Source organism: Megalobrama amblycephala, linkage group LG3 (genome assembly GCF_018812025.1).
Source record: "Megalobrama amblycephala isolate DHTTF-2021 linkage group LG3, ASM1881202v1, whole genome shotgun sequence".
Lineage (NCBI taxonomy): Eukaryota > Metazoa > Chordata > Actinopteri > Cypriniformes > Xenocyprididae > Megalobrama > Megalobrama amblycephala.
In genome coordinates this window covers 16,238,705-16,262,980 of record NC_063046.1, presented here as the reverse complement: position 1 = coordinate 16,262,980, position 24,276 = coordinate 16,238,705, and the positions used below count along the sequence as shown (strand labels likewise).

The 24,276-nt window shown below is 38.3% G+C and overlaps 5 protein-coding genes across 5 annotated transcripts; 1 reads left to right on the top strand and 4 right to left on the bottom strand.

Annotated features, from left to right (window-relative positions):
• Positions 1 to 231: 231 nt before the first annotated feature.
• slc38a8b (solute carrier family 38 member 8b) lies at positions 232 to 6,541 on the bottom strand. Its single transcript, XM_048184262.1, has 10 exons — positions 5,630 to 6,541; positions 4,093 to 4,291; positions 3,828 to 3,984; positions 3,565 to 3,669; positions 3,416 to 3,473; positions 3,188 to 3,302; positions 2,671 to 2,818; positions 2,347 to 2,546; positions 887 to 938; positions 232 to 722 (listed from the first exon to the last, which is right to left on the bottom strand). The coding sequence occupies exons 1-10, from the start codon at positions 5,825 to 5,827 to the stop codon at positions 620 to 622; spliced, it is 1,335 nt and encodes a 444-aa protein (XP_048040219.1). The 5' UTR covers positions 5,828 to 6,541; the 3' UTR covers positions 232 to 619.
• Positions 6,542 to 7,459: 918 nt separating this feature from the next.
• exosc6 (exosome component 6) lies at positions 7,460 to 8,521 on the top strand. Its single transcript, XM_048184253.1, has one exon. The coding sequence runs from the start codon at positions 7,555 to 7,557 to the stop codon at positions 8,365 to 8,367; it is 813 nt and encodes a 270-aa protein (XP_048040210.1). The 5' UTR covers positions 7,460 to 7,554; the 3' UTR covers positions 8,368 to 8,521.
• A 422-nt stretch (positions 8,522 to 8,943) lies between these two features.
• tmppe (transmembrane protein with metallophosphoesterase domain) lies at positions 8,944 to 12,919 on the bottom strand. Its single transcript, XM_048184251.1, has 5 exons — positions 11,815 to 12,919; positions 10,245 to 10,355; positions 9,639 to 9,804; positions 9,397 to 9,536; positions 8,944 to 9,279 (listed from the first exon to the last, which is right to left on the bottom strand). Exons 1-5 carry the CDS (start codon positions 12,530 to 12,532, stop codon positions 9,089 to 9,091), a joined length of 1,326 nt encoding a protein of 441 aa, XP_048040208.1. The 5' UTR covers positions 12,533 to 12,919; the 3' UTR covers positions 8,944 to 9,088.
• Positions 12,920 to 15,540: 2,621 nt separating this feature from the next.
• Positions 15,541 to 16,117, bottom strand: mtbl (metallothionein-B-like). The gene is made up of 3 exons (XM_048183347.1): positions 15,958 to 16,117; positions 15,800 to 15,865; positions 15,541 to 15,715 (listed from the first exon to the last, which is right to left on the bottom strand). Exons 1-3 carry the CDS (start codon positions 15,980 to 15,982, stop codon positions 15,603 to 15,605), a joined length of 204 nt encoding a protein of 67 aa, XP_048039304.1. The 5' UTR covers positions 15,983 to 16,117; the 3' UTR covers positions 15,541 to 15,602.
• Positions 16,118 to 17,660: 1,543 nt separating this feature from the next.
• gnao1b (guanine nucleotide binding protein (G protein), alpha activating activity polypeptide O, b) lies at positions 17,661 to 22,673 on the bottom strand. Its single transcript, XM_048184250.1, has 8 exons — positions 22,305 to 22,673; positions 22,140 to 22,182; positions 21,003 to 21,144; positions 20,372 to 20,532; positions 20,117 to 20,245; positions 19,545 to 19,674; positions 19,097 to 19,250; positions 17,661 to 19,015 (listed from the first exon to the last, which is right to left on the bottom strand). Exons 1-8 carry the CDS (start codon positions 22,420 to 22,422, stop codon positions 18,828 to 18,830), a joined length of 1,065 nt encoding a protein of 354 aa, XP_048040207.1. The 5' UTR covers positions 22,423 to 22,673; the 3' UTR covers positions 17,661 to 18,827.
• Positions 22,674 to 24,276: the final 1,603 nt, after the last annotated feature.

The window sequence follows — 24,276 nt, the reverse complement described above, 5'->3', positions numbered from 1 at the left end:
GCATTAACTCTTGATTACAGTACAACAGGTCTCCATCCCCCTTAGACACTTCAAAATGTGTTTTTATTTTAAAATGTTATTTTATCTTAATTGGATATTAACCAGTTAACACAATATAAGTAAAAAGTAATGGTGAAGGAAATGTGTATCTTTTGCCTGGTTTGATTTTTGCCATTTCTTTACAGAATCATGAACAATGCTTCATACAGTTTATGCAGGTTCACCCTCACATTTAGGCAAAATGTTAATTCACTTTAATAAGTTATCACAAATATAAAGAATTACTGTGTTTGCATCCATATTCTCCATTACTATCCAAATTCTGTTTACAGTCATTCCATATAAAACATTTGAAAAAAAAAATAAAAATGTATTATTCTTTTCTAAACCTACACAATATAATAAATATATAAACAAAAATCTTCATATGCTTGTCTTAGCCACACACACACACAAATCAAATTGAGCAGTAACAGTACTGTGGTGTGACATTTTCTTCTAAAAAGTATGTCGTTGCCACTCATCTTCAGTTTGAAGTATTATCATCCATCAATCAAATACTATATATAGACACATTTTTCTGAGACAATGATATCACAAATTATGATGATGATGAAGATTAAAACTTGTGCATCAGCTCCATGACAGCTATAGTTGTGCTCTGACCAAAGATAAAAGCTCCAGTAATGACAGTCACCACACCCCAACCTGTCAAGAAGGTTCTGAAAGAAACAAACAAAATGATAGAAAGAAAGTGTGTATTAGAGAAAGTGATATCAATGCTTTTAGAAGTAATATATGATGAAAAAATAATAGAGCCAAGTGACATTTTAATTTCCTGGTGGGTCTCTTTACACATACATAAGACAACATAGATGTTACGCACCTCATCCTGTGATGTACAGGTTCTGTCTGCATGGCAAAAATGAGGCACAGTCCTGCAAAAAGTCAGCTTGGTCAATGCCACTTCATGGTCTTTTTGAGTGTGTGTGTGTGTGTGTAAATATACATTTATGCATAATAGTGATCAAAAGTGAAAGAATTTATTAGAAAAGTTGAAAACGTTGTTAAAAAATTTCTATTTCAAATAAATGCTGTTCTTTTGAACTTTAAATTCGATAAAGAATCTGCGGCTTCCTCAAAAATATTCAATATCCTCAATATTATCGACAATGATAATAATAAAGAATAAAGTTTCTTAAGCATTAAATCTTAAGGATCATGTGACACTGAAGACTGGAGTAATGATGCTGAAAATTCAGCTTTACCGTCATTAGATTAAAATACATTTTAAAAGATATTAAAGGTGCCATCGAACGTTTTTTTACAACATGTAATATAAGTCTAAGGTGTCCCCTGAATGTGTCTGTGAAGTTTCAGCTCAAAATACCCCATAGATTTTTTTTAAATTCATTTTTTTAACTGCCTATTTTGGGGCATAATTAGAAATGCGCCGATTCATGTTGCGGGCCCTTTAAATCACGAGCTCTCCGCCCCTGGAGCTCGCGCTTGCCTTAAACAGTGCATAAACAAAGTTTACACTGCTAATATAACCCTCAAAATGGATCTTTACAAAGTGTTCGTCATGCATACTGCATGTATGCGTCGGATTATGTGAGTATAGTATTTATTTGGATGTTTACATTTGATTCTGAATGAATTTGAGGCTGTGAATACAGTAAGAAACAATGGTAACTTTAACCACATTTAACAGTACATTAGCAACATGCTAACGAAACATTTAGAAAGACAGTTTACAAATATCACTAAATGTTATCATGGATCATGTCAGTTATTATCGCTCCATCTGCCATTTTTCACCACTATTGTTCTTGCTTGCTTACCTAGTCTGATGATTCAGCTGTGCACAGATCCAGACGTTAATACTGGCTTGTGTAATGCCTTGAACATGGGCTGGCATATGCAAATATTGGGGTGTACATATTAATGATCCTGACTGATATGTAACAGTCGGTGTTATGTTGAGATTCGCCTGTTCTTCAGAGGTCTTTTAAACAAATGAGATTTACATAAGGAGGAGGAAACAATGGAGTTTGAGACTCACTGTATGTCATTTCCATGTACTGAACTGTTGTTATTCAACTATGCCAATATAATTTCAATTTTTAATTCTAGGACACCTTTAAAACAGAAAAGTTATTTTATTAATTATTGTAATAATATTTCACAAAATTACTGTTTTTACTGCATTTTTAATCCAATAAATTCAGCAAAACCATTTCTAAAACATTAGAAAATCTTACCAGCCCCAAACTTTTGAATGGTAGTGTATGTGTGCATGCTTGTGTGTTGGTGAGATTGTAATTGTTTCATTGAGTGTCTCACCAGGAAAGATAAATATAAAGAAGGCACTAATTCCCCCGATTACACTGATGACCTCACTCATGTCTGGTACATAGATGGCGATGAGGAGAGTCACAGTGATCCAGAGAAGTGTCAGAATCAGACGGCACCGACTCTCAAACACAGACGTCATTATGGCCCGTCGTTCCCAAAAGCGCAATATTTGTGTTAGAATCACTGCCCTGTGAACAAGACGCAATCAATGACACATGAGTGTGTGTACACAGTGTGTGTGTGTGTGTGTGTGTGTGTGTGTGTGTGTGTGTGTGTAATGAGCTATGCACATTTATTTGTAGTTTACAGTACCTTCCCAAAAGCAGTATTATAGGATAGATGGTGATGATCGAAATCCCAAACAGCAGCCTAGCAATAATCATCACTACATCATTTCCAGGATACGACATCAGGATATCTGAGGCTACTTCCCGTCCAAATGTAAGAAAACCGAACACACCTGCCATATTGCAACCAAGTGTCAGTCTCTCAGTTTAAGACAAAAACTCAACAGAAAATATTTATAATATTAATAATATAGGTAACGATGAGCTCTACAAATGAAGACTTCAGATGCAAAAGCCTCTAAGTGCCATCTGAAATTTTCTTATAAAATGAGCATTTTTATCACGTTTTTGTTGTTATTTCACTTTAATGGCAATGAAAAGGACCTATTAATTGCCATTAAAGTGAAATTACTGGACCTAAACATATGAGCTTGATAAAAATGCTCATTTTAGAAGAAAATTTCAGACGGCACTTGGAGGCTTTTGCATCTGAAGTCTTCAAATATGCACATAATATCATAGAGGATAGTGATTTGACTCACCTGTGAGAGTATAAATAAGCAGGCAGAAAATCATAGACGTGACTGAGATGAAAACCCAATGTGTCATCTTTTTGTTTTCCATGCTGCTGTATATTGCAATACAAGCTTCATGGCACTGTAATATAAATAATGATTACAACATATAAGCTTTGAGCAATCATAATGGTGACACATAAGTGCAAATAATGCACCAGTGATGTAAAGAAATACTTTTTTATAGAATCTGACCTGGAAACCAAAACAGATGGTAGGAACCACACTGAACATGGAGGCCAATGATTCCAATCTGTTACAAACACAAGACCCAAAATAAACCACTGATATGAACAATGTATACATGCACACAACTTTACAGCAAACGTGCACATATAACTCACCCTTGACTGTGCTCTGGTGTGAGGTCTGCTGTGTGCTCATCTTTCAGATAATACTTTGCAATTACAGCTATACTCAGGTATGTAGCAGCCAGAGTTCCCAATACACTGGCAATTAAACATAAATAAACATTAAGAGATCAGAGATAATGATAGATACAGCAACTCTAAGTGGGACAGAGGTGGGAGAGCAAAGGAGCTGTTTAACTGATACGGTATAAAAATATTTAGGGAGTCGCAGATTTATGTGTCAGCTTTCAGCGCACCTGGTGTATTTCTGGATGCCGATCTCTTTGGGTATAGAGAGTGGAAGGATGATAATGAAGCACATGAGAAAGAGTGCAAAACGGTGATCTGTGTACCAATGATATGGCATCTCTCCTTCTGTGTTTCCCGTCACGGTCTCATACAGAGACAGACACACTGAAACACACAAACAAGGGGGGAAATATGTCTTTGTCTGCATATACACATTTATCTGTTACAGTTACTCACATATGGAACCACAGAACACACACACATACAACTTACATTTATCCAGTTGATCCTGCACAACCACCAAAAAGGCCACAGAGATCATGAAGAGGTTGAAAACAAAGCAGATTTCACACAGATGGCCGATCCTCTGTCCACACACCTCTCGCACCACATCATGATACGTGTTCTGCCGACTGATTGAAGAGGCGTAGCCAAGTATGACCAACCCACTTATCAGAAATACCAGAGACACCTGAGAAAGAGAGAAAGATGTTAAATTGCTTTAAACCAGCTGCATTCACATTAGCACTTGCTGTGTAAGGCTTTATGTGGGTCGTTTCTTTGCTAAAGTGTTGCATGAACATTAAAGACCATTGTTTTTTTCTTTCATTTCATTAGTGTAAATAACAGCATCACATTCTCACTCTAATGTGGAATATACAGACAAATTATAAACAATACATTCGTACATCTCAAAAGATGATTGACTGAGAAATTACCCAAATGCTTGTACAGAATTCTCAATACAAGAAACCATAGTAATCTTCACAAAATTAAAGGATCAGTTCACTTTAAAATTAAAATTACCCCAAGTTTTTCTCAAGCTCAAGCCATCCTAGGTGTATATGACTTTCTTCTTTCTGATGAACACAATTATAGATATATTAATAAATATCCTGACACATCTGAGCTTTATAATGGCAGTGAGAAGGATCAACAAGTATGAAGCTCAAGAAAGTGCATCCATCCATCATAAACATGTACTCCACACAGCTCAGGGGGGTTAATAAAGGCCTTCTGAAGTGAAGCGATCTGTTTGTGTAAAAAAAAAAAAAAAAAAAATATATATATATATATATATATATATATATATATATATATATATATATATATATATATATATCTATATATATATATCCATATTTAACAAATTATAAAGTAAAATATCTAGCTTCCGCCAGACCACCTTCCGTATTCAAGTTACGAATAAAGTGCAAACTGGCGTTGTTTCAGTTACACTTTTTCCGCAGGTTGAATAGGGAAGGCGTAGGATGTAGCATAAGCTTTTTGAAATGCAAGAGTTTTACACTTTCTTCGTACGTTGAATACGGAAGGCTGTCTGGCGGAAGCTAGATGTTTTACTTCATAACTTGTTAAATATGGATTTTTTTTAAGGATATTTTTATGGAGGCACTTTCTTCAGCTCATTGGACCTGTTCACTGCCATTATAAAGCTCGGATGCGTCAGGATATTTATTAAAATATCTCCGAGAGTGTTTATCAGAAAGAAGAAAGTCATATACACATAGGATGGCTTGAGGGTGAGTAAAGCTTGGGCTAATTTTCATTTAAAAGTGAAATAATCCTTTAAGATGAAAAAAAAAAAAAATACGAATGCAACTTTGCTCTCTGCTAGACAAAACTATGATAAACCAGCCTAAGCTGTCTCTTAGCTGGTCTGGTCTAGCTGGATGGTCCCAGTCTGGACCAGAAGTTTTTTTTTTTTTTTTTTTTAATTATTATAGGCCTACCTGCAAGTACCCTATAGAGCAAAAATGATTTATCTACGTTTGTCGGAATTACAACGCACCATCTCCACACTGATGGCTGTGTTCACCCCGCCAGCCTTCTCAAAAGCCCATGGAAAGTTGAGGAGTCCCGCACCGAGGGCAGATTTAAGCATGATGAAAATGGCCCCAAAGGAGCCCAGTCGCGGGACGTCCGAACCCCGCGCAGGTTTGGATAGCAGACTGATGCTGCGTATACTCTCCCGGGCCAGTTCCTCCATCCTCAGTACGCAAGACGGAAAATATTAGAATTCTACAGTATTCTAAGACGAAAACAATACAAGAAGCTTCCCTCTGTAATAATGCAACGGTGTGTGTCCAACACATCCACACTTGTCTGCTGTAAAATCACTTCTGTTTAGTATAGCGAGTGAGGCTGTCTCAAGTAAGACCCCCTTAAAAATGTCATCCCAAGGTGAGAAATATTGTAAAGCCTTGCTAGCGTTTGAAACGGTGGGTTCCGAGTCTAAATGACTGCTCCTCTACATATGCATGTTAGGAGGAATTTGCTTCTGATTTCACACAAGAGAGACTGCTGCAACTGTCTTATCAAACGAGAGCTGCGTTTTGTCTAGAACAGCAGGAATTCACGTCAGGATGGTGTTATTTTCTAACGTGAAACGCTGCGGCTAAATCCAATTAGTGCTAGTCTTGCGACCCTGTTCGAAACCTCTGAGCAAATATTCATTTGAAGCTCTGCTTGAGGCACGTGTCTAGTTTGTTTGTGAGCTTATACTTCGCGGTATTTACATTTTTCATTTTGAAAGAATTTAAATAACACTTATTTCACTGCATAATTCGGATTTTAAAATAATATTTATCTAGAATATGAAGCTATCAATAGTTTGCAAATGCAAACAAATTAATGCAAATTTAAAGGGTTAGTTCACCCAAAAATGAAAATTCTGTAATTTATTACTTAACCTCATGCCGTTCCACACCCGTAAGACCTTCGTTAATCTTCGGAACACAAATTAAGACATTTTTGTTGAAATTCGATGGCTCCGTGAGGCCTGCATAGGGAGCAATGACATTTCCTCTGTCAAGATCCATAAAGGTACTAAAAACATATTTAAATCGGTTCATGTGAGTACAGTGGTTCAATATTAATATTATAAAGTGACGAGAATATTTTTGGTGCGTCAAAAAAAAAACAAAATAACGACTTATTTAGTGATGGCTGATTCAGCTTTATGAATCAGCGTGTCGAATCAGCGGTTCGGAGCGTCAAAGTCACGTGATTTCAGCCGTTTGGCAGTTTGACACGCGATCCGAATCATGATTCGACACAAAAGATTCATTATGCTCCGAAGCTTCCTGAAGCAGTGTTTTGAAATCGGCCATCACTATATAAGTCGTTATTTTGTTTTTATTGGCGCACCAAAAATATTCTCATCGCTTTATAATATTGATATTGAACCACTGTACTCACATGAATTGATTTAAATATGTTTTTAGTACATTAATGGACCTTGAGAGAAGAAATGTCATTGCTGGCTATGCAGGCCTCACTGAGTCATTGGATTTAATCAAAAATATCGAAGATTAACGAAGGTCTTACGGGTGTGGAACGGCATGAGGGTAAGTAGCCTAATAAATGACAGAATTTTCATTTTTGGGTGAACTAACCCTTTAAACAAAGCAAAGAAAATGTAACTTCACAAACAAACTCAGTTTTGTCTTAATTTATATTTTCATAAACCGCCATATATATATATATATATATATATAGAGTGCAACAAAATTTAACTTTGAAATGAAACATTGTACACAACCCACACTGCCCTATCTCGAAAGTCCCGCTGTGCGTCATGTCACGCCTATTCGACAGATGGCGGTAGAGCATATCCAGCAGTGTACTGTCGCGTACATTTGATTCCTAGAACAAGATCTGGACAGTGTCGCTTCTGAGAAGTTATGTTTCAGTAAACACGTGGTTTTATTGAAAATGCCGGTTGACACAAGACGTATCCGTGGACCGGAGGAGTCGCAGTCCCCGCTGCTCTTTCTTTCCCCAGACAAAGTTCCCGAGGCCAGCAGCAGGCAGGGCGTCCGAGCGAATGGAGACGTGCGGCCAGTGTTTGCGCGCTGCGGGCTGATCAGCCAGGCAAAGGGCTCTGCGTACCTCGAGGCTGGAAACACCAAGATTATATGCTCGGTGTACGGACCGAAGGAAACTGAACGCAAGGACGAAACAGACATGAAAACGGGTCGCCTTGTTTGCGACTTCAGGCTCGCGCCGTTTTCCTGTATGAAACGGGGTGCCTGGATCCAAGGCAGCGAGGAAAGAGATCTGTCCGCGACTCTACTGGAGAGTTTGCAGCCAGGAGTTTGCCTGCACAGATACCCACGCTCGCAGATTGAGGTTAATGTCATCGTTTTGGAGAATGACGGCTCGATTCTTGCTCATGCGGTGACCTGCGCCTCTATGGCCCTGGCGGATGGCGGTATTGAAATGTACGATGTGGTGTTGGGTTGTGCGCTGCGGCAGAATGGAAACACGTGTCTCGTTGACCCATCGTACTCAGAGGAGTGTGGGACCTGGAAGGAGGGATACGGGGACAACCAGGGATGTGTCACCGTGGCTCTGCTTCCCAATCTGAATCAAGTGTCTGGTCTGAACGCGGACGGGGAGATGCAGGAAGACACGCTGGCTGATGCTGTGAGAACCTGCATAGACGGCTGTCACAAACTCTATCCGGTGGTACATCAATCACTGACTCGGGCCGTGAAGAGAAAAGCTCCTCCACCTGAGAAATAGACAGTTGCTTGCCAGCATCTTTTTTGTTTTGAGGAAAATAAAACCGTAAATCGAAAAGTGAATATATGGTTTATGTACATGCATTATCAAACTTTCTACACTTAATCGTGTAACAATGTAGTACCAATTAAATAAACATATCTTCAGTTGCAAATATATTTTTCTTATCTTTTATTTTTTTTTCATTGCACAAGTGTTGATGTTTTTGTATTTATTAAGTACATTTGCAAATATATAAAAACATGTTTGCAATATGAAGGCTTTTTTTTTTACTGGATTAAAGTAGAAAAGATAAATTCTTAGGCTGATGTTTTGCTATAGTGTGTGTAATGGTCCGTAATTAAAAGGGTAAAACAGTACAAATACATACAAATTAATATTTAAAAAACTGGCACTTTGGAACGTGAATATTCTCATAATAAATGCTTAAATTCTTAGCATGTTTTGGCAAACAAATTACAACACCACGTTCATTAAAAAAATGACAAACAACTAAAACCTCTTGCTATATGTCTCATTCTTTGTATAGTAAATAAGATTTTCAAGCAAATCAGTGCAAACTTCAACAGACTAGTGTATGTGACTGGTGCATCACAGAATTATGCATACATTACTATGTAATGTAATACATGTTTAATTGTGTTACAGCATGCAGTGTGATGAGGTAATGAAGATGTATGGATGAGAATGTGTGTTTGAGCCCTGCACTGTGTGTGTGCTCTCAAGCACGTTTCAGTATAATGTTTGTGATTTCTGAACGGCTTGCGATTCTCATTGGAATGCCATAATAACCGGTTCCAGAGGTCACGTAGACCATAGTGTGTTCAGAGACACGGTAGAGTCCACAGAAAAATGGATTCATCAGGAATGCCAGGATGGTGAGGGGGAACAGCTGACCAGCATGTGTGTGACCTACACAAATGCAAAATTGCATTTTAGAGCTCAGTAGAGGACACAGGTTACTCTTCAGCAGTACACTCCTAAATTTTCACTTTAAAGACCACAATATTTTAGTTGACATTTACATACCTGAGAGTACCAGGCTGATGTCTGGCCTTTGCTGAAGGGCCTGTTTGGCAGCATGAGGCTGATGTGCAAGAAGAATAATAGGGCTCTCTGCACTGCAGCCACTAAGAGCTTTCTCAACATCCATGCCATGGCCTGGGTATCTTTAACCAAAACCACATTACTGACATGAGCCCAGTGCAAAGCACATGCACCAGATTTGCATACATTCAAATGAGCCTTAGTTGATATCATTGTGGACTGACCGTAGCATGCGGGCTTCGAGGTCGTCAATGCCGGCGAGGCAAATCCAGTCTTGAGGTCGTTCAGGGCGGAACACTTTTGCGTTGCTGTTGTGAAGAGCCTCAATCCCCATTGAGTGCAAGAGCTCAAACCAGCCTTCAACATCAGCAGTGTAATAGTCATGATTGCCTGAAATTTACAAGTCAAGTTGAGCTTTATTGTCATTCCGCTAACATACATAAAGTGGAATGAAATGTTGTGCCTCACAGGACCACGGTGCTACATAAATACAGACACTATAAACTTATACACAACTAGCCTACTGAAAGAGTCAGACTATACATGTACTATATATAAATAGTTACTATACATAAAAGTATACAAATGCTTTCACATAAATACTGTACATGTGCAAAGAGAAACATTGTAAGTCAAGCAGCTGGCTGGGGAACAGTGCAAGATGATTTTTTTTTCTTTTTTGTGCATGAACATGTAAACAAACATATGTAATAGAGTCTTTTGTACGATTATGTACACAACAGTGTGTAAAAATGCACAATGTGCACAAAAACATATAGTTATATATAAATGATTATTTCCTTTTATGTCATACAGCTACAAAGACTGACCTGTAGCAAAATAAGAGCCCAGTCGAGCCTTCATCTCTCCCAGTGGTTCTGCAGCGCTCCTTAATCGAGTCACCTGAGAGTCAGTCAGATCACCGACAATCACCACGACATCTACAGCAACAAGAGTAAAATTCAATGTCAGGTACATGTTAAAGGCATAGTCCACCCCAAAATGAAAAATACTGTCATCATTTGCTCACCCTCATGTCATTCCAAACCTGTAGGAATTTATTTCTTCTGTTGAACATGAAAATATTTCGAGGAACGCTGGTAACCAAACAGTTTTGGTTCCCATTGACTTTCACTGTATGGACCAATGAAGCAAAGACAAACAAACAATGCAAGTCAATGGGACCCAGGTGAAAAAAAAGTACATTTCAATAATGTACTTAAAGTGCTCTATTTTCGCGCACTAATTTTGTACTTAATATACTAAAAATTCTTCTTGAGTACTTCTTAAGATAATCTTAAAGGGATAGTTCACACAAAAATGAAAATTTGATGTTTATCTGCTTACCCACAGGGCATCCAAGAGGTAGGTGACTTTATTTCTTCAGTAGAACACAAACGATGATTTTTAACTCCAACCGTTGCCGTCTGTCAGTCTTATAATGCGTGTCAATGGGAACAATTTATAATAGTCAAAAAACATGTATAGACAAATCCAAATTAAACCCTGCGGCTCGCGACGACACATTGATGTCCTAAGACACGAAACGATCGGTTTGTGCAAGAAACCGAACAGTATTTATATCATTTTTTACCTCTAATACACCACTATGTCCAACTGCGTTCAGCACTCGCTTAGTGGGCTCTGACAACAGCAGTGATGTATAAGCACGAGAGATCACTTCCATTATCAGACCTCACTAACCGAATGCTGAATGCAGTTGGACATAGTGGTGTATTAGAGGTAAAAAATGATAGAAATACTGTTCAGTTTATCACACAAACCGATCGTTTCGTGTCTTAGGACATCAATGTGTCCTCATGAGCCGCAGGGTTTAATTTGGATTTGTCTGTGTATGTTTTTTGACTCTTATAAATTGTGTTCCCATTGACACGCATTATACGGCTGACAGACGGCTGATCATTCGTGTTCTACTGAAGAAACAAAGTCACCTACATCTTGGATGCCCTGGGGGTAAGCAGATAAACATCAAATTTTCATTTTTGGGTAAACTATCCCTTTAAGAACATCTAAGTGTACTCAACTGTGCTATTTTGAGACACCATGAAATATGAACTAAAATGTGCTTTATATTATCTCTGTATTTAAAAAATATATTTAGTTACCACTTGTAGTACACTATGGGTTCAAATGTTCTTAAGATGATCTTAAGAAGTACTAAAGAAGATTTTTTAGTATATTAAGTACAAAATAAGTTCACGGAAATAGAGCACTTTAAGTATTTTATAGAAATGTACTCTTTTTTTCACCTGGGGAACCAAAACAGAAAATCATAAGGGGTTGGAATGACATGTGAGTAACAGAATTTTTATTTTTGGGTGAGCTAAGTTATCCCTTTAACATTTTTTCAAGCATTAATCTGATACAAGATGTAATTACCTGGGTTCAGCTCGTTCACCATAGTCACAATGCGCTGCAGTTTGGAGCGGCCTACTGTAGGTCCCAGATGTATGTCGGACAGAAGCACAAACCTGAGGCCGTTCAAAGACTCAGGCAGCTTCTCCACTGGGATCTCCACCTCAATTACTCGTGGAGGTTGGGCTGCATTTACCAACCCATACGCTGCCAGTATTGCTGTTACTATCAATGCCAGCACTGTCTGGCTGGCTGATCCGCTCGCGACAGCATCCTCGTCACCTCGCCTGCGGGAGAGAAGCCTGTGAAGGCGGTTTAGGCAGCCAAAAACAAACAGGAAGAACAATAGGATGACATAAATCCCCAAACAGGAAAAACTCAAAATTGAAAACCAGTGTGGCTCCGTATCCACGAGGAAAAACATGCATAGGTAGCTCCCGTGCACGAGAGTGAGAAACAGCAGGACAAGAAGACGCCAACATCTCTGCGGGACAGAAGGCGCGCCTCTGGTTCCGCACAGCCGCCTCACCACGCGCTTCCAGATGTAGAGCGAGCCGAGGAGCAGCAGGGAGTTGATGAAGAGGAGAAACTGAACACGAAACAGCGAAGCACGCGTTCCTACGTCAACCCGCTCCGAGATTAATGTTCTGGACATCAACATTGAGAAAAAAACAACCCCCGACGCGATTCCGATTTTCCCCTCGGCGGAGAGGCGTCCAAATCCAAACATACTGACCGGCATGTGATCGGTCACTGACCCCAGGACTGTCTATTACAAATATGGTGCATTCATTCTGAAGACAGCACGCTATAACTTCTTAAAATGATAAGAGAGTTCGTCATACCTTTCAATTCACGGTCCATTCTAGTACAGATAAGCGTTATTATCTTAACTGGGACACAAAACTACTTCCGCAGACAATGGCCGCTATGATGATGATGACAGCATGAAAAATACTGTCGTGGTTCCCGACAAGAAGGTCATTCAAACATTTGCTACTCTCAGGCTACAAAAGCGTCCACTACATATAATTCGTTATCAAATTAAATATAAACACGTCAGTCATTTGACAGCGTCTCTTCAAGCTCTTCTGCGTGACAAGTGTGTGCGGTAATATCATTGGCTCGTCACAGTACAGAGGCGTGGCTAATGTGACGCTCTTGATCTTGATTGGAAACGAGCTCGAGCTGTCAAATATTTTAGTAGTGTAACGTTAGGCCTGTTAGTTTTTACCAGAGCCGTTGAAAAAATATATATATAAAAAAATAATTAACGGCTCTGGTTTTTACATTAAAATACAGTTTCCTGTTTTATGCTTTTGTTCAGAATCTTACTTATGTTATCGTTATCATCACCCAAAAATGTTTTTTTGTTGTTACTTTTATCTCTAACTGTCACTCTTCTGTCCTTCAAATACTGTATTTGGATTGAAAGCTCTAGGATGACATTTTGAAGCTATTTATTTTTAAAACTCATTAGTTCGATAATGTGATATAACAAAACATCATTATTTGGATGTATTATCATTATTATTAAATTAATTTTAAAATAATGGATAATTAATATCTCGTGACGTCACGGTCGGCGGTTAAGACTGCGTTCACGCCCACTGAGTGGCAAAAGACTGAGTGGCAGCATTGGTTTTCAGCATGAATGCAGCGTAAAACACATCCAAAACAGGAAAAAGCTTTGTGACTGACTGTACAAATAGCTTTGACACAAAACCTGAGGTATATTTTTACAGACTGATGAAAGCTACAGAAAAAAGAAGCAAATAGGACGTTGCAATTCACAGAAACAGCTGGACTCCAGGCAGAGAAACGTGTTTTGTAGTTATCATTTTGTGTTAAAATGTTGGATTTTGAGGTAAAATCATACCGTATATATTGTATTGTTATATATTGTGTTGACAACTCATCAATTAAATATTTGCCATCTTATATTCTGCATAATTGGGTGTTTTAAAATAAACACTGACAAAAAACTATACAAGTTTTAGGGCTGGATTATATGACGAAATATATCCTCCTGGGACCCAGGAATAGACTTCTGTCCTCTGTAGTGGACATTATATTTTAGTGATTTTCTCTGACATCATACATGACACAGTTTTAAGTCTGGTTGTCCTGTAAAGAGCACATTCAGGGCTTTGCAGTGATACCAAATTTTTAGAGGTTTTGCCATGAAAACAACAACTTCTTGGTCTTTAAATATGACTGAAAATGAAAAGTAGCACTCTTATGGAAATATATTTTGTAATTATCATTTAAATTGGATTAATTTTCTAATTGTTTGTCATAAATCAACATCTCAGGAAAATGTTATAGGGTTTCTAATCAAAATATGACTTTCTGTTACGAAACAGGACATTGATTTCATACATGACCTCTGTGGAGGACACCAGGACGTAAATCATGATTATCAGGCATTTTAGGAGATAGAACAAGTGAATATGGAATAAAATTATATATCAATATTCCTATTAATTATTAGATATTATTATGAAAATGTTGCCTATCATTGCTCCCATTATTACACTTCTTTTTTCATTACAAGTTGCTCCAAGAACACATTAATATGCAAATTAGATACAGTGTATAGATACATTGTATTGAATGGGAAAATCCATGGCAATTTTACCCACATACTGCATAAAGTAAAATGGTATATCAATTCATTCCATTATATCTTTCATAACATTGTTGAGAATCATCTTTAAACAAAGTTTGGTTAAAAACAATCCTGAAGCCTAAAAATTGATTGGTGATTAATTTTTAAAAAACAAATTAGTCCTGGTGTCCACCACAGAGGACATAGCATAACGTATGAAAAAAATATATATAATTTTTCAAAAATGTTATTTATTCATTTGTTTCTTATGCTCAAAACAATATAATGACGTGAAAAAATAGGCTACTAAATTCAAAAAACAATTTTTTTCTGGGTCTCAGGATGATATAACATTGATATAAGTGATCACTCCGATTTAGACCTGCTTATACTGTAGGCCTATATAAATCGTTCACAGGCCAATTTGCTTTATGTATTTCCTCGGCGTCGAAATCAGACACATATAAATGTCAGGAAACACGACTCCTGGCTACATGTCAATATCTATGGATTAGGTTTCTTTTACATGTTATAAGGAACACTTTCGAGCCCAACCTTTAGTGTAATCGTTTGTTTTACTTGTGTTTTCACAGTTTCCCCTGTTAAATCCATTCATGCAGGCTCTTTTGCCACTCAGTCCAGCTGAGGGAGCGTGTTCCACCGGGAAAGTGATAAACCCTCTATACCTAAAGTTGATGATCCTGAAAAAAATGTCAGGTTGTCTTTTTACTTTTGTGTCACAGTGTCAAATGGAAATGTATACATACAAATCTGCATTTATATTTTAGGTATGGGGTCCCTCACAAGGGGATTTTGGAGGCCCTTGACATCAAATGTTTGAACCCCTTTTTTGGTCTAGGAAACTAACACAGAAAGCACATAAGGTTACATGCATTCAAATGTTGGTAAGCAGCATAACACCATGCATGATAAAATAACTAGCCTATAACTGTCAGAATTCTACAAATTAGTTTTCTGAGGTTTTCAACAAGCTGCTCTGTTCTTACAGTTTCGACCTGCTATTATTATCTTGTGTATTTAGTGTTCATGTAATGAGCGCATCCTGTATGGCTGAGAAATAAGGTTACAGCTCAAAATGCATACTTTTAGTTCATAAATAATCACAACAAATACGGGAGTACACGATAGAATTGCTTTTATTATTAAAGGAGCACAGTGTCACAGCGCATATCACAGCCTTTCATTTGCAGCATCTTGTGTCGCACGATTTCTCCTTGTCCTTGCACGCGCTCTCGCAGTCTTTCGTGCCCTTTTTACTGCATTCAGATGGACAACTGCCGCAACCTACCGGGTCTAAAAGGGGAAAAATGATTTAATTCTGCAGAACTCTGGCTGAAGTGATGTTTAATAATCCAAAGCGTTAGTTATTCGACTCACTTTTCTTGCCATGTGCGCACGCGCAGTTGGTGCATTTGCAGTTTTGCCCGCAGTTACAAGATCCAGCTAGAACAGACAAATGTCTTACATTTCCTGAAGATGCGTCACCGCGTTTCACTTAGATTACAGACATATTTATATTCGGGTTATATACTTACTTTTAGAACAGTCACACTGGTCCATTTTCCCAGCTTAATTTCTCACGAATGTATGTATGATGCTTCGTGGATAAATCTTGTCTGGTAGAAATAAATGGAATCGCTCGTTCGTGCGTCACGATCACGTGTGTGCGTCATATGAAGAGTATGGGGGGGCTTGGGATCTCATTTGGTAGTCATGTGAATATAAAAGGAAAGCTAGGCATCCAAGCAAACAATTTTGGTTCCCAGAACGTTCTGGGAACGTTAGTGTTTGATTATAAAATAAAACCTAAAATTTGACAAAGTGGTCACCGTGATTTTGCCAAGTAAGACATGTTCCTGGATCAACATATTTTGTTGATCCTGGAACAACATTCCTGTCTGAAAATTTAGTCTTAACCCCATTCCTACCCTTAAACCTAATCCCACCCATAGCTTATCCCTAAACTCAGATGGGAAAAATAGGTGAATACATTGATGTAGAAGCACCTAACACTGTTTGCAAGACTAAACCTGACATAAATGGTAAACTTGTCCCTCAAATCTGATTGGTTGATTGGAATGTTGTTCCAGGAACAAAGTTGTTGATCCAGGAACATGTCTTACTTGGCAAAATCACAGTGACCTGAGAGGGTCTTGTATAGATTCTCTTTAGGTTATTAAAGGTGCCCTAGAATTAAAAATTTTGTTACGTAACAGTCGGGATTAATATGTACGCCCCCAATATTTGCATATGCCAGCTCATGTTCAAGGCATTACACAAGGGCAGCCAGTATTAACGTCTGGATCTGTGCACAGCTGAATCATCAAACTAGGTAAGCAAGCAAGAGCAACAGTGAAAAATGGCAGATGGAGCGATAATAACTGACATGATCCATGATATCATGATATTTTTAGTGATATTTGTAAATTGCCTTTCTAAATGTTTCGTTAGCATGTTGCTAATGCACTGTTAAATGTGGTTAAAGTTACCATCGTTTATTACTATATTCACAGAGACAAGACTGTCGTTATTTTCATTTTTTAAACACTTGCAGTCTGTATAATTCATAAACACAACTTCATTCTTTATAAATCTCTCCAACAGTGTAGCATTAGCCGTTAGCCACGGAGCACTATCAAACTCATTCAGAATCAAATGTAAACATCCAAATAAATATCATACTTACGCGATTAGGCATGCTGCATGACGAACACTTTGTAAAGATCCATTTTGAGGGTTATATTAGCTGTGTGAACTTTGTTTATGCTGGTTAAGGCAAGCGTGAGCTCCGGGGTCGGAGAGAGCACGAGATTTAAAGGGGCCGCGCAGCCTGAATCGGCGCATTTATAATGATGCCCTAAAATAAGCAATTAAAAAAATTAATTAAAAAAAATCTATGGGGTATTTTGAGCTGAAACTTCACAGACACATTCAGGGGACACCTTAGACTTATATTACATCTTTTAAAAAGACATTCTACGGCACCTTTAAATTAAACCTCCCTGAAACATTCTGAGAAGGTTGGTTTTGGTTACAAAAAAGAACGCTCCCAGAACGTTCTAATTTGGTTCCCAAAAAAGTAACCAAATGGGAATGTTCTGTGTTTGCTGGGATAATATTGTTCTTATCTTTCACACTTATGTTATTTGATCTATTTATGTAACTACTGTAATTATAATGGTTGAAATACACTAACTACATTACATGAGGGACAGACAAATCAGTTCACAGCCAGTAGTTGGTGCTAAAGTGTTTTCTTTTTTAATGTAAACATTTCATCGGTCGGTCAGAAGACTAAACCCAGCAGTACAGTGCAGTATTACCCCAAGGGAAGAAAGGAGAACATTCAGTGCACCAAACAAACAAAAAAATTCATCCACAGCAGAGATAAAGAGGGAAACGGGAAAAGAAAACTGGGTTAAGTAACAGGTCATGGTTGAATAAAGAGTGTGCATGCATCACACACGCATCTGTACACACTCTCACACGTCATTACATCATCAGTTAAAGAGAGTGAGATAAAAAGAAGCAGTAGCTCATTCGTTCAGTAATTCAGTTATATATGAATCTGAATTGCTGTCTTAATATTTACGCTGTTCTCCATCTAAAGTCTGCAAACTAGTTTGTTTGTATTCGTAGCCCGACATTGATAGGGTGCACAAAGTGTGGGGCCATACAAAATATGTAAATACATGCGCTTATAATTATATAAATAAATAAACTACAGAATAATTTATACAGAAATGAAGAGATTTTGAACTATTTGTGCTCATGTTGAGTGAGAATGTTGTCAACATCACACTTTGTAAGAGGCTTCATTCGCTGAAAGGCATTTTCTGTCAGCCTGAAGCCAGTGAGCAGAGACCCAATAAAGGGCGAAGCCAGGTCTCAAACAACTTTGGCTTAAGAGCTGCCCCTGGACAACATTCAGTTTCTGAAATGACATTCCCCTCTGCCAAATGATTCACCATATATCTTGCTCTCATTCACTCCGTTTTTAGATTTTAAGAAAAGCCTGCAAGAGACACCGATCCTCCTTTTGAGATCATTTTAGTGTAGGATCATGTCAGCACTTGGAAGTCTCTTACACTGCAGAGAACCTTTGTGTGTGTTATCACCTGACAAACACTCTCACTCGTTGTGACTGACACTCACACATGCACTCATGCTTAAAGCATCTATGCCTGGCCAAACACTCATTTTACGCTATACATGCACACCCATATGTTATTTACTCCAGCAATGTACTGACAGAACTACAAAAGAAAATAAGGGATACATATTCTGAACAAAAGACAAAAATAGACAGAGTGAAATGAAACAAGGGAGTGCCTTGGCCAAAGTCACAGGGGTGTCAGTTCAGGCACTTGTTACCATTTCGAAGGGCAACAAGCGGAGTCGGAGCTCAGTAGAGGCCGCAGCCACGCAGGTTATTGGCGATGATGATGTCAGTTACAGCATCAAAGACCACTTGGATGTTTCCTGTGTCTGTAGCGCAGGTTAGATGACAGTAGATCTCTTTATTAGGAGAGCGATTCTTACTTTCAAACTGACCCTGTATAAACGTAGCCGCCGCTTCAAATGTATTTGGGCCTGTCGGAAAGATGAAGACAGGATGAGATGTTGATGAACTGAGTTTTCAAGCCTTTTTTTATACCTGTAAATTTCTTGTACCTGTGTATTCTGGGAAGCAGATACTCAGGGGAGATTTTGTAATCTTTTCTCCAAACAGATCCTTCTTATTGAGGAAAAGGATGATGGACGTGTCAACAAAGAACTTATTGTTACATATAGAGTCAAAGAGCGTAAGAGACTCATGCATACGGTTCTGCAGAGAAGAGAGAGGAGACACTGAATCAAACATATTTGCAATTGCATAATCAGCATAAATGAATAAATACATGTTTATTTTAAAACTACGTATATTATTGCTGGTAAAAACTCAAATCAATTTTAGGTTGACCGTCAAAGGACTGTTTTAGAAAACAAATTGCAAAGATACCAAAAAAAAAACAAAAAAAAAACAAGAGTGCTTTAAGTTAATTTACCATTAAATGTCATAATGTGAGTATGCATGCTGTCTAAATGATCGGGTGTATGCTGTCTGAGTGTAGTAGTTCACCGTGGTCTCGTCTTCATGGAGCATTTGGTCGTATCCACTCAGTGCCACACAGAAGATAATGGCTGTCACATCCTCAAAGCAGTGAATCCATTTTTTCCTCTCTGATCTCTGTCCCCCCACATCAAACAGCCTGGGGACGAAACATCACACACTTTCAGGACACATGTGAAGCCATATACACGCATGTGTGCACACACACAAAACATTATCAAATCAAGTCAAAACTCATAATGCATGTTAAGAAACAAAATAGGTCGACCAAAGATATCAGATGTGTACCATCTAAAAGAGAATGAAAAGATTTTCAAATTCCTTGTGTGTTTAAAGATACGACTTTGTACTTTTTTCAGAAAGTCATATTAACAAGTCTATAATATCTCATAATTTACACTGAGCAGTTTTTGGGCTGTGTATTGACGAATCAATTGAGATTCAGCTCTATATATTTTACCAATATTATGCAGATATGAGTTAAGGTGATATAACATGCTTTTAGGAGGCGCAGAAAAATCAGATCACAACAAATAATACATTTATTTAACATAGGAAATACACAACAACTTAATACATACCTAAAGTTAAGGTTCTTAAAGGAAAAATTTGTCTCAACAATGCCAGTAGTTTTGACTCGGGTTCGGAGAATATCCTGTTCAGTGGGTAGGTAATCTGGAGCTCCAATGCGCTGCAAACTGTCTAGATAACTGAAACACAGAGCGCCGGGGTGCATTTTTAAATGGCGTATTATGATGTATATGATGTGATGTTAAACACTACACCTGAAAGTGACATGCTCATTGCATTTGTGTGTGAATAACACAGAGACTCACTATTGGGCAGAGTCATTAAGCTGATACTCTCGAGAGCGGTTAAAGCAAGCTTGAGTTCCAGCATCGGACCACACGCGCATCATGGCACCCAACAGTTCTGTTGAGTATGGCTCCGTGTCTTCCATTCGACCGACCACATCAAATATCATCTTAGCATCTGCCTATAAACACGTGCAAAAGGTTATAAACATCCTGTTAAATGCATATAAGTGTGTAGCAGGACTCCCACTAAATGTGCAATGAACTGGCGATCACAATGATATTTTCTAATTTCATGCACTAGGTGTCACTGTAGCTCAGTGCATCATCATGTGAGAAGGAGGGTTTGGGTAATACAAGGTGAGGTCAATCACCAGAAAAAAATCTAATGCAAACATTAAAGAACACTGCAAATCAAAACAAGCGTGCACTGATACATTAACAGAAGGTACTTTAACTTTTGTGTTCTGCCTCCTTGTATTGTTCTATCAATCCAATTAGATTATTAAGAATTAAGAGGTTTGAACATTTATTGCATCTGAATATTTAAGATAATCTTCTATCACATCACTTGCACTTCATTACCTCTGTGTAGGGTATGAGTTTTAAAGTCAGTTCACAAGAACCGTGTGCTGCATGTGTGAATACATACAGTTCTGTCCTTGTCTGCGTACTCTATACCAAGAGTTTCCATGGCTCGCAAGATGGTGGCGAGGCTCTGAAGGGTGTTGCTATAGACCACAGGTTTAAACTGCTTTACATCATCTCCGGAGAACCCATCTTCATGGATAATCCTGACGCAAACACATAGGAAAGCCATTATAGACACGCCATAATGCATATTTTGCCACCATATGTGGTGGCAAAAGTAGTATGATTAGAGATTATGCAATAATCTGTCTTGCGCTTCTACAGGTTGCATGGCAAAAGTTGTTGGTCACTTTAATATGTTATGCCAAGTTAAACTGTAACTATGCAATAACTGTTTAACTGTAATAAAAAGTTAAAGTTTAACTAGTAAGATTGTATTTAAAACCTCAAAATATATTTTAGGCCTGAGATTTAGTTGTGCGTTCTTAGACATACAAAAACTGCAATGATGCTGGTGGATTAAAATGATCTGTAAAATCTTTTCTTTTTTTCTTTTTTCTTTTTAAATTGGGAATTTAATAAAACAATGGTTTTGGTAAAAAATGATTGTATATGTATGTGCATCTGTAGTTATGAAAGTGTAAGGTTAGGTGGCATAGTCCCGGTAAATCCGTTTAATGGGCGGATAACGCTAAACGAGACTGCAGGGATCAAGCACTAAAAGCCACCCATTAAGATTAATACAGAGAAAGATTCTAATGCCTCACACACACACACATACACTCTCTCTCTCTCTCTCTCTCTCTCTCAAGCACACACAGAGGGCAAAATGAACACAAGGCCCTAATGCAAAACATGGACACATAAAAACCGGTCTCAGATTAAACGCACATGACAAAAACGTGAAACATTAAGGAACTTTGGAGCCCAGGCCGGCAGAAACAACGGCAAGGTACACGCGCACTCTCGAGCTTCACTGCACACATGCGACTAACATACATACACACACACACACACTCACTCACTCACTCACTCACTCACTCATAGCGCTGTCTCTTGGGGCAAGCTTGTGTTTCAGCACTACCACAGAATGAACAGCGCGAGACAAACATTTCCCAACCTTTAACCGCTCAGAAACATGGCGGAATCGATCAGAAGAGGCACAAAATCATTGAGTATATTAAAAAAACGCACTTACTTCATCTGTTTGACGATGGTGCTCTTCCCCGACTCTCCTCCGCCTGCGGAGACACAGGCTGTGTCAGTGCTGTCACACACACACACACAACACACACACACTTACCTGCAGCATCCTTAATCAATGCATTCATTGCAAAGCGGCCAGTGAAACCTCGCGACTTACCCAGCAGCAGTAATTTGACTTCTCTGGCTGCGCTTAATCCGTCTTCCTTTAGGTTTTTCTCGATCGCTCTGCTCCGGTCCAGAGCCGCGCGCTCCTCTGCACTTAACGTGCATCCCATTGCAAGACCGGGAGTCGGGACGCGCGAGAGCTGAATCCTAAATATCCGTCTCTGTCCCACACTCACTCCTTTCTCGCTTGCTCAGTCTGCCGATTGTTGCTAAAGCATCCGAGCTGAATTGAGGTCAGGAACAGGCTCACACTCCGGCCTCTTGAATGGGAGGAGGTCGTCCTGCTCGCGCTCCGGATCGCGGGTGTCTATTGGGCGGCGGCAGTGACTGCCTGCACGAGCTCGTCTCATCCTGTAGTTCCCTCCTAATGCGCGAGGGGCAAACCCCTCTCATCGCGCTGACGTCACAAAAGGAGCAGGGCTCGGGAACATCTGTTTTGTGGCAGCCGAAATAAAAAAGCACTGAGGTTGTTTGATTTGTTTGCAGACATACTGGATATGTCGCACGTTTTATTTATCTTATATTTTTGTGGTATTACTACAGGCATATTTATGTATTGTGCAATGTGCAGAGTCTTCCTCCACAGAGTGGCTGTTTCAGTATGGTAGGCTATTATGGGTGCCATGTTTGGGTGCTTCTAATATTTTGTATTTCAATAAAAAGAAAAATCTCGATGTCAAATTTAATTTTTCAAACACTATTTTAATCATTTTGTTTTCAATAATTTTGTGTAGTGTTTCTGATTGGGGATTTAATTTATTAAATAATTTATTTAATAAAATTTTTATTATTTTAATTTAAAATAGTTAATAAAACAATTACTAGTCTATTAAGTTATTAAAGATTGAGGAATGGGTTACACTTTATGATAACACTTTATTTTACAGCATCATTGTTACGCGTTACATCCAGTTACTATAGTAATAACTATAAAATTATGCATAATTACATGCAACTAAACCAAACCAAACTCTAATCCTAACCTCATAGTAAGTGCATGTAGTTACTTAATATTACTCAGTACTTAAATGTAAAATTACAGTGTAACAAAGACACCTTAAAATAAAGTGTAACCCACTTTATTTTAAGGTGATTTAGTTACATTGTACTTAATCAAATAAGTAGAGAGTAATATAAATTAATTACACTATAGAGTTACATTTAAGGTTTGGTTTAGGGTTAGTTACTTGTAATTATGCACAATTTACTTTTGTAACTATAGTAAGTAATGTGTAACCTCACCTTAAAATAGTGTTGCCGGAGGTGGTGTGCCGATTTTCGACTCCCTGCCAAATTATTACCCCCCTCGTTGAAGTCACTACCTGATTGCTTAATCCTAACCCCACACCTAATCCTAACCCCTCCCCTACACCTAATCCTAAATCACCAATACTAGGGGGCTAATAATTTGGTGGGGGTCAGAATTCAGCACAACACCGGGAAAAAGTTCCAGTCCTTTAATTTGACTGGCTCTGAGCTGGGTTTCTCGGTTGCGTGTCCACTCACATATTCCGTTCCAGACCGGCTTTTAGTCTGTGCATCACTTGGACTCAAACGAAATGCTTTAGCTTCGTTCAGAACTTTTTTTCATTTGGTGGAAATGTTCAAACAAACTGGGCAATTTTTGTCTGAAAAATAAGTTAGTCAATATCAATTACTTGTCTATATAACTGTTGTATAAATGCTATATTACAGTCAAAACTGTGTGATTTTGCTTAAAGGGATAATTCACCCAAAAATGAAAATTCTGTCATCATTTACTCACCCTCAAATTGTTCCAAACCTGTATGAATTTCTTTCTTCTACTGATGAGCCATATTGACTTCAATAGTATTTTTCTTCCATATTATGTGTCAGGGTTCTGTGTTTATGTTTTCTGTGTCACATGTTCCTTGTTCTCAGTTTTCCCGTCACTAGTTTGTTCACATAGTTACCCTCATTTGAGTTTATTTGTCCCAGGTGTG